Source organism: Parasteatoda tepidariorum, chromosome 9, assembly GCF_043381705.1.
Source record: "Parasteatoda tepidariorum isolate YZ-2023 chromosome 9, CAS_Ptep_4.0, whole genome shotgun sequence".
NCBI lineage: Eukaryota > Metazoa > Arthropoda > Arachnida > Araneae > Theridiidae > Parasteatoda > Parasteatoda tepidariorum.
The window spans coordinates 50,226,785-50,237,527 of NC_092212.1; the positions used below are offsets into that span (position 1 = coordinate 50,226,785).

The window sequence follows — 10,743 nt, forward strand, 5'->3', positions numbered from 1 at the left end:
AAAAAAATCCTGATTTAAATCGTGATTTAAATCAAGCTGATTTAAATCAACAAACCCTGTTGTAAAGAGTTCTATTTTTGGAATTGTGTGGGTTTTTCAGACTTATGATAAAAGCTTTATTACTTCTTTCCTTAAATTTTTCTAACTTTTGCAAAATTGACGTCAACTTCAACTCAGCAGCTCTGATATAATGATATAAATCCTCAGATTATGTGATCCTCAATGTAAATAAAAATCTAAATATACTTCAAACAAAAGTGAAACTAATAACTATTCTAGCTTTTTCATTTATTTTTAAGAATAATGTAAATAAACAACTAAAGAATACTGTGTATAAAATGAGTGAAGAATAATGAAAATAAAATAAAAAGTAACTTTTTAATTTCTTATCTCTCAAAAACTATTTTACTAATTTTGCTCATATTTTAGATATTGTAATTTAAAATTATGTTGTTTTAAAAGATGTAACAATTTGTATATCTTAGTTTTTTGCTTTGTACAGGGTTCAAAAATTTTTTTTTGACATGACAGGTGTCAAAACTAATAAAAACTTGGGATGATTTGTGAAATTAAAATGTAGTAAAACTTTTACGGTATATTTAAGCTTTAAATAAAAATAAATTAAATTGTTTTAATTTTTATATTAAGGGGGGGATATTTTTTTTACGTTTTTGAATTTTATGTTCTTGCAACTTCATTAAATTGAATTGAAATTTTTTTATTAATTTATGCTTAAAATTGTTTAAAGCGAAGACAAAGTGTTTAATAAAAAAAAGCATAACTTTTAATATATTAAAATAAAAAGCTGTCTGAGAAATCTGCTTTTAATAGTAATTCAACTTTAAAACTTAATGAACTCATATAACTTTGTTTTTTACGAGTGGGAATAATGGCTTTCATTGTTAAATATTTTCTTTTCTTTTATTAGAATGTCTTCTTTAAACAATTTTACTCTTATAAAGCTTCTCACAGATCTTTGGTTTACATATTGTATTGTTATTGCATGAAAGTGCTTTTTTTTTAATTACGATTTAAATAAATTTTTTTTTAATATTTTTTGCAACAAACTTATTTGAAGTATATGTAATACAAGGATTTTTCAAAGACATATTTTCAACTCTTGTGAAATTATAAAAAACAGTAATTTTTACTATATATGCTAGAACACTGGTAAGCTATTAAATAAATATGCTGTAGTATTGTTATAGGTAGTTTCAATGTTTCTTTTTTTTTTTTTTTTTTTTTTTTTTNTTTTTTTTTTTTTTTTTTTTTTTTTTTTTTTTTTTTTTAATTTACTAAAATAGTATATTTTCATAAAAAGCATTGTTTCAGTTTTACTATGGCTGGGGTTTTTTTCTTTGATATTTTAATTTTTAATAAATTTATAAATTATAAGCTACTGGTAATTAGCTTCAAATTTTACAATCTATTAATAAACAATTTATTAATAAATTGTTTATTAATAGATTGTAAAATTTAACTGATTGGTTAGAAAAATTTCTGGATTAAAGAATTCATTATTTATTTTTCTTTTTGACCCAAATTTAACAACTAAAGTTCTAAAATTTTAACTATAATTTTTTTGGATGTTTCTAGGTTTAGGACAATTTTTGGGGCTCCTAAATACAAAATTACTCATATTATCACACCATTTACATAATATTGTAGGACATTTCTATTATATTTAACTGCATGCACTCAAATAAATTCTCAGTGTGTTTTGTTTGTTTACACTTCGTATTTGATATAAAAAAATATTGTTGAAAAAAGTTACCAAATTTGTTTTATCTCTTATTTGGGATTTCAAAATTCAATTGTTTTATATTGGTAAAATAATATAATTTTTTTTTTATAGGTGGCCATAGTACATTTTTTGCATTCATAAATTCTTTTGTCCATGTTTTAATGTACTGCTACTATGGTTTAGCTGCAATTGGACCTCATATGAATAAGTATCTGTGGTGGAAAAAATATATGACCAGAATTCAAATGGTAAGATTTGTTTATGAAGAAAATTTGTTTGCTTTGATGTTGTGAATATAATTTTTAGCAGATACATTATTTTATTAAGAGAATAAGTCTGAAAATTAAACTCTATTGGCTAGTTTTATCATGATGTAACCTTATGGTCTTTGGGAAAAAACAAAAAGGTTGTTTTTAAGCATTTCTTAACTAGTTTTAGTTGTTCTTTTTCATGAATATCTAAGCATCTGAGATTAACCTTATGTACTTTTCATTGAATTCTATTTTGTAAAAATGTAAATGCTTTTATTCCATATTAGTATTAAATTTCATCGTGTGATTTATGAATGAATTATTTCATTCAACCATTTAAGATGTTTTACTGCAGGGCTCTTTGTTGTTATATATGCAAAGTTCTTTTCATCAGGAATTTGTCCTGATTTTTAGCTTTTTGTCAAAATATTCCTAATTTTTTTTGTGTTCAGAAAATATCACTTTCTACCAATACAAACATAAGTTTTAAAATTCTTGATTTGAAGAGTTGAAAGTTTGGATATTTTGTCAAACATCTTTTTATCAAGGCTCTAGCTAGATTAGATTATAATATGAACATAGTGATTTCAATTTAAAAGTTTCTTTTCTAAATAATTTAAAAAGTCATGTTACTGATATATTTGCTATATATCATGTAATAGTATTTGTTAAAGAAATGGAATTTTAATTTATGTTCTCAGTAGTTTTAATTTGATAAACTTATTAGTTTCTCAAGTAATAATTGTCTCCTTTACGTGAACTGAAGAAAAATATAATTTTCAGCTTTATTTTTTCAATTGGTAATTTTACTTTTTACTAAATGTTAAGTATTGATGTAATCATTAATATCAGAGATGTCAACTTGCTCCGGACAGCGAATAAATATTTTTGAGTGATAGTTTATGAATTGTGATTCTTGGTTTAATAAATAAAATTTATTAGATTTTTATCCACCACTATTTCTAAAGAATTCAATTAGTTATATAATTCTCCACTTCAATATCGTTCAGACATGTTAAACCCATTAAAAAGTAAACCCATTAAAAAAAAATTATTAGTTAAATACTCGCAAATTTTAGTTTGTAATTATTTACCTTTTTTTAAATTATTATGGCCTGTCCGGAGCAGTTAGCATCTCTGTAATATATTAATAAATTAGTACACAATTTACAATATCAGCACACAGCTATTTATTATCTTAAATTGTTTGGAATTTATTATGAAACTATTGCACACTTGTAAAATTTACTCTCTTGGAAATTCTGCTTTTTGGCCAATCTCATCCCTGATTTAACAACTGTACTAAAAAAATATCCATTTTATCTTCCAAGTTTATTCTTATTATGGCATGTATATAAACTGCAGACAACATTTAACTAGAGTTTGTGAAAAATAATTTATTTCCTTATTATAATTTAACTCTTTAACTAGGAAAATTAAGTCTTTAACAGGGTGTGTAGCATTTTTGAAAAGTGCTTAAAGGTCCTTATTTTTGATTTGCGTTTTTTAAAAGCTCTTAAAAGTGCTTTTTTATTTAGGGTTTGTAAAAAAGTGCTTTAATTTGTTTCTTTCCAAAAAAAATCATGTTTTTCACAATTTTTTTTTTGCTGTATTTATCAGAAACTAGTTATTTTATCATAATTTTTCAAAATCTGGAAATGTGTATGCATTTTGTTTTTATGTACATAAATACACAACTTTTAACAAAAGGAAGAAATAATTTTTATTGCTGCACATATCCTGATTATGATTTTATTTTAAAATGATTTAAAAAAATTTTTTTGAGTGCTTTAAGAGGTGCTTATTTTTTGTTGAAAAATTTGGCTTTGTACTCTGTTTGAAATATTAACTTTAATTCAGGTTTTATTTACAGTAATTCTCCTTTTTTCTTCAAATATATTAACTGTCCTGATTCTTCTGTTAAGTTTTTTTCTTAATGTTTTGGAAAACATTAAGTGATCACATATGTTTTTGATTATTTAGAGTTGTTTTACTCTGGAAAGAGGTAATACAATATCAGTAGTCATCTCTTTCGAGGAAGAATTTTTTACCGTGGTAGATACATTACTCATCACAAAATTTTACCTTACGGGATTGATTACTCATTACAAAATTTTTTAACATTCTAGGGAAGAAAAAAAGTTTCTTAGTAAAATCTTTTTATAATTTTAAGACTTTGGTTGTAAAAAATGAATATCTTCTGTATATACGTTATTATTTTGGAAATTCTTTTCAATATTTTCACAAGTATTTTCTATCTAACTTTCCTAGATCTAGAAGGATTTAGAAATATTAAAATGTTTAAAGTACAAGGTAGTAAGAAATATCTGGGACACTTACGCTTTTTAAATTCAATGCATATTGAAATATCACATCCAGACTTTTCAATAAAATTAAAACATTACTATCTGTAAGGTATTCACAAAAGTTTCAGAGTCACCTTTGGTCTTCACAAAGCTGTAAGTAAACATGCTTCAATTTTCAGCTACAGAAACAAAGTTACCTAATATTTCTTCCCATTCCTCCCATAAGAATTATTTTTAAGAATACCAAAGTCTTAGAAGTTATGGCACAGTTCTTAGCTTTCAAGATAGCCTAATTATAATTTCTATTGGATTGAAGACTGGTGAATAAGGTTGTCATTCTTAGCCAATAAAAGTGTCAGAAGCTGTTTTTTGCCCTGTCAGTCGCAGAAACTATTTATAACCAGACATAGATAAAACGAAAAACTTTTTGCAAACACAAAATCTCAAATAAAAAATTTTCTGTGCACATTGTTTTACTCTTGTAACTAGTTTCAACTCTTTTATCGCCACCTCATTTTTGTGAAATTAGTTTGAAAATCACAGTTTTTTAAAAAATGTTTTTTTTAAAAAAAATAGTGCATAGTGTTTCGTATTTTCATAATTTTATAACAAATATCAAGCACACACAAATATCATATAATTTTATAACAAATATCAAATGTTTTTATTTAAAAAATGTTTTTATTTTAAATTTTTATAGAACTCAATATTGATTCAAACTAAAAGGTGAGTTTGTTAAAAAAAAAAGATGAAAATAGAGATTCAAAAATATTATGTTTTAAAGCACTTTTTAAATAAATGAAAAAATACCTGAAATTTGATCAAGAAAACGTGTGTGTAGGAAACATTTATCCGCAGAATATTATTAATGTTTTAATTAAAAAATCGATACAAGTACTTTATTTATGTATTTAATTGTGTAAATATGAATCTCAATGTGTGATTTTTAAACCACGTGAATACGAATCTCCACATTTAATTTTAAAATTCTGTGAATAATAATCTCGATTTTTGATTTTAAAATCGCATTAATATGAATCTTGATGTTTAATTTTAAAAGTGCGTAAATACTTATTTCAATATCTAATTTTTAAGTCACTTGAACCGGAATCTGAATGGCGGCTTTTAAATCACATGATTACGAAGCTCGATATTTGATATAAAATTATGAAAATTCGAAACACTGTGCACAATCTTAAATCTTGTCAATAGAAATCTCTATGTGTAATTTAAATCATGTGAATGTAATTTTAAATCGTGTTTACATTGTTAGGAAAAAGCGTAAAAAGAATTTTTTTCCCCTCCTCGGTAATTCGAAAAAGACATACTTTCTATGAAAAGGCGCATTATTTTATTTTTTTCTTTTCTAGTTATTAGTAAAAAAATTTCCGCGATGAAGAAAAATTTTCTGCGAACGATGTTTGTGTGTTCAAGTATATTATGCTGGTATGGTTTTAAGCAGAAAAAAAAATCTTTAATAATTCTTGCAATTACTAAATAAGTCATTTAAGTAAACTAAAAATGTAACTCCATTTCATTATTGTAAAAACTTGATATAATAATTTACAGTGTTATGTGGCAAGAAGAGGTTTTTGACATGCTGGTTTTAATCTGTTTGTACCAGTACTTATTACCTCCTCGGTCAACCCTGCTTGTACCATTCTGTTGTGTTGTCCATTTAGCTCTGTATGCTGAAGCTACATAATAGATGATGCAACCTACTTTGTTTAGATTTATACTTGATTTAAATGTTGGTCTTTGATAAAAATGCTTAGTTTGAAGCTTTGCCCAAGTTATACCTTGGCATCCTGTATGTGTACAAAACTTTTTCATAAACAATTTTTTCACTATTAATCTGAAAAAATTTTGTTCTAACTGACCTATTTTATTTGTTTATTATAGATTCAATTCGTCATGATCTTCACTCACGCATTTCAATTGCTGTTCAGAGATTGTAATTATCCACAAGGTTTTGCATGGTGGATTGGATTCCATTCTGTTTTATTCTGGTTCCTTTTTGCTGATTTTTATAGAAGTACATATCGCAAAGCTAAAGCTCTCAAAGCAAAAGATACCGAAAGAAATGAAACTGCACAAACATTGAAAAATGGCTTCGCAACAATGAACGGTCACAGCTTTTCCTGCGAAATTGCAAATAGTTGCACAAACCAAAATGGACTTTCTAGCAGTAATGGTATACACAGTCATACAGATAGTACATCAGATCTTTCCAATGGTTATTTAAGCCAAAGTGATCTAGTAGAACCTAGTGTAGAAAAGAAAGTTAATTAAATAAATTAAATCTATAGTTTCAATTTTAATTGTAATGTTATATAGGTATTGTATAATTGCATTGTATTATTGAGGAATCTCAGGCACTTTGGGTACAAAATTATGTGAGGCAAGTTTTTTAATATTATTTTTATAGACTACATTTGTAATGTATAATGAAGTTTGTTTTAGCTGTACACCCTTATTTATTTGAAATTTGTAAGCTTAATAGCACACAATTGTACAGAATTTCTAATACTACTTATAAATTTAAGTAAGATATAAATTTATGAGAAAATATTTTTATATTTGCACTGTTAAAATTTGTATAGCATAAACTCATTCTACATTTCGCTAAATCTGTGGTATTTATGAAAGTTTAAAGTGCATGTTTAATAACAGTATTACTTTACTAGTTGCATTTAATATAACTACCATTTGCATTTTTACTAAAATAACTTTTTGTCGCATCTTTTGATGTAATACTAATTTCTCTCCCCTATATGTAGCAAAAGGTATAAAAAAAAGTAACAACTTTGATTATTTTCTCTTTTGATGTCTTCATCTTTAGGGTCATGTAAGAGTTGTTATATTGCATTGAGATATTTGTGTTATTTTTTAGTTGCATTTCTTGTTTGTAATTATTTCATGGAAAATATGTAACATATTAGGTGAAATTTTACCCCGTTTTTGACTCACATCATGAAAACAGCTTTGTATTTTTATATTATGAGGTTAGTGATAGTTATTGAGTTGTTTAAAATAGCATAGTTGTTTTATTTTTGTTTTGTAAATTTTTTCTATTGTTTTTCATAAATAGATACTATAAAAATGAAGTGTTAATTCAGTAAAAGCTTTTTTTTTTACTAGTCAATGTTCTATATCTATAAGATGAGCTTTCGCCCAAAACTTTTCTTTACTAGGTCTAGTGTTATATTGTTTTTGTCATTATGTCAGAGCCGTGGAGTTTGAGTTGATGTCAATTTTGCAAAAGTTAGAAAAATTTACTTAACGTTGCCGAAAAGTTAGATTCTATAGCTAAATAAAAAAATAAAAAAAGGAAGTCTTTTGAGTGCATGAAAATTATTGTAACATATATTTTTAATTTCATATATTTATAATTTATGGCTCATAACATAACTACCTAACATATATTTATAATTTCTAGCTCATTTCTTACAATGGTTTTGCATAATTTCATTCAATGGTTTTGCATTTTGCATAATAGTTTTTTTTTAATTGTTATGATGTAATAAAAATGTAATTGCATAATAAAAATTGAAATATACATAATTTATAATTAGCACTTACTTAATAGCACTTCATTAATAAAACTAATAAATATTAATAGGCTACAAGTCAGTTGGAATCTTAGAAAAGTTAGAAGTTGAACATATCTGCTCATAACTCTGCAGCTCTGCATTATATAAAAATATTTTAATAATTAGAATGATGGCAAATGTGGAATCACAATGTTTATTTACTATTAAAATGTTTTAAAGTAAAGCTTAAAAATTCTTTTTTAAATTGAAGGTACTTAGTAGGGAAACGTTCTCAAGGTAAAGGCATAGAATTTTACGAAATATTTACACAATGGAAAATGCTATTAAAATCTATGATTTGAAAAATAACCTGAATTATTTCATTTGGAGAAAAGTAGTATAATGAATGAGGTTATATGTGGAGAGCAGCAGTTTCGCCGCAAGTAAAGCTAGATTTAATGTTTTTAGATTTTTTGTTTGTTGAGGTTTTAAGATATTTTTTAAAATTATATACAGAAGTGCATTTTTATTTAATGTTGACATTCGTGTAGCATTTTTTTATGAAATTTTCTTATTTTACTTTTATATTGATGAAATAAATTTTTCCTTTATTTTATTTATTTTTGTTTTGGCTTTTAACATTTATTTAAACTTGAATAAAAACTGCATTACTATTTCGCATAATATATTATTCAATCACATGTTGTTTGTAATTTAAGCAATATGTTTCAGAGTGAAATTATTTTTTACTAGTCTTGAAGAGATTATTAGGTAATAAAAATCTAAACTAATAAAACAGTCATTTTTTTTTACTTCACATATTGATTATTTATTTTTTAACTTGACATATTGATTATTTGATTTTCCTCTCGTTACAAATAATTTTTAACACTAGGTATTTTGTGCCATTTTCTGAAACTTGTAAATAAACATTTCATTGAATTCTATGAGCTAAGCCTGAGAGCAGTTCCTTTTTTTTTCGTTTGTAATTAAATTTTTTTCCAAGATTAATAGTTTAAAATGCTGTTAATAACTATTAAAATTTCATACATTCATGTGATATGTAGGCATAGTGAATGCTAGAAGATAACTAAAAAATATATCTTATAGCTAGACATGAAATATATTTAAAAATGTCATTTAGTTAATGTGCCTTTCTCTGACTGTTTTGTTTCTAATTGATCTTGACTGGTTTAAATGATCACCAGAGCTAGAAGTGATTTATCATAAAATATCGATATTTTTTGCTTTTATGATGACGTTTTAAAATGTACTATCTTGATGTAGTGTGAATATGAATTCAATTTATTGTGAGTGCTAGTTTTTTTTCAGTTAAAATTGAAATTTAGACAATTTTGTAAAAAAAGAAGGAAAAAAAAGTTTTATCTTTATTTGGTAACAAGTAACATTGTCTGGTGTAAAAATAATTTAGATTAGTAAAATATCGTGATATATTGTTAAATTAAACCATTATGTGACTAAATCATGATATTTTCTTTATTTACAATACAGTAGAACCTTGATCCATGGTTCCTACACCTTTCATTTTCCTGTATCGTATTGTTTTAACCAGTCACTAATCCTATTCTTATAATGTTAATATTGACTGTATCAATAGTTTTTGAAACTAGCAGATTCAGGACTAGCAGATTCAGTCTATCATTCAGAACTACTAGCAGCATTTAGCTAAGATATTAAGGTTAATATGTTTTCACAAGAAAAACAGTAACTCCTGATGCTAATGAAGAAGAAAATGTGGATTTGCTATAGTTTGGGTGAATGCCTCTAACAGGTTTGATGTTTATGCATTAGTTGATGAAAATGTAGAAACTTGTGGTGTTGTCGTTTCAGGTATATTTTGCAAAAGTTGTAAAATGAATACCAATGATGACTGATAAAAACAAATGCTTATGGAAGGCCTCAAAACAATGTGGAGCTTTTTTCTATTCATACAAACTTTCAGAAAAGGAACAGCAATCTGTAACAAGTGTACAAAATTTGTTTATGCTGAAAAGAGAGACCCAAAATTTTACAATTTTTTAAAATAAATAAATCTATTTATCCCTTTTTTACATTGTAAATATTTTTGCAGAAAGTGCATAATTTTTTCAATTAAAATATTTTTTATTTTCTTTATTGCAAATTTATTAATTTTATATATTTTCAAGTCATTATGTAATTTAAGTATACTCACATTCGTCGTTTTCCCGTATCTATCGTTCGAAATTAATCCACTGAGAAACGGTTGATCGAGGTTCTATCATATTCAGTGTCGCTTTGACGCTATTGATAGTGATAAATGTCTGATATGAAAGTACCACATCATTATTAATGGTGATTATTGTTAAATACGATAAAATTGTGATGATTACAGTTTTGAAAGAAAAAATATCCTGATTCGGGTAACAAAATTACTGTCCAGTGTAAATGAATTAAATATTACCCCTTATTGTAAAATGTTAATATTTTTTGGCAATATATCAATATTTTAAAAAGTTTTTTTAATATTGCCTAGCACTAATGATAACCACTTGACTGGATTGAATCTATATTTATCTTCACAAATTTGTGCCTAACTCTGTGAGGCGAAACTATTCACACCTAGTATAAATCATATTTTTATCAATGACTGTATTTTTAGATCCATTGCAGTGGCTACCATTGCCGAAGTAGGGAATAAATACATTGTGTTTAATGGAAAACTGAAATACAATTAAAAAAAAGTATTTCTTACAACATTGTGACACTCAATTTAAAATTGGTTTCCCCCTAGTATATATGCTTCTGAGCTAAATATTAAGTATTCTTAGTTGTCCTTTTACTTAATTGCATAATTTGGAATAACATGCAATTTTAACTCCTTGAAGCTTAATATACTTTTTTCAGATTTTTTTTTTCCTTTCAAATTT

The 10,743-nt window shown here is 25.3% G+C and overlaps 1 protein-coding gene across 2 annotated transcripts in view; it reads left to right on the top strand.

The window, feature by feature from the left end:
* Positions 1-9,966, top strand: part of LOC107437977 (very long chain fatty acid elongase AAEL008004) — a 25,679-nt gene extending 15,713 nt beyond the window's left edge. For both annotated transcript variants that reach the window (XM_043050817.2, XM_043050818.2), the window contains exons 6-7: positions 1,856-1,992; positions 6,204-9,966. In XM_043050817.2, the coding sequence (XP_042906751.1) occupies positions 1,856-1,992; positions 6,204-6,593 (527 nt within the window). In that variant the 3' untranslated portion in view covers positions 6,594-9,966. The remainder of the gene's footprint in view (positions 1-1,855; positions 1,993-6,203) is intronic.
* Positions 9,967-10,743: the final 777 nt, after the last annotated feature.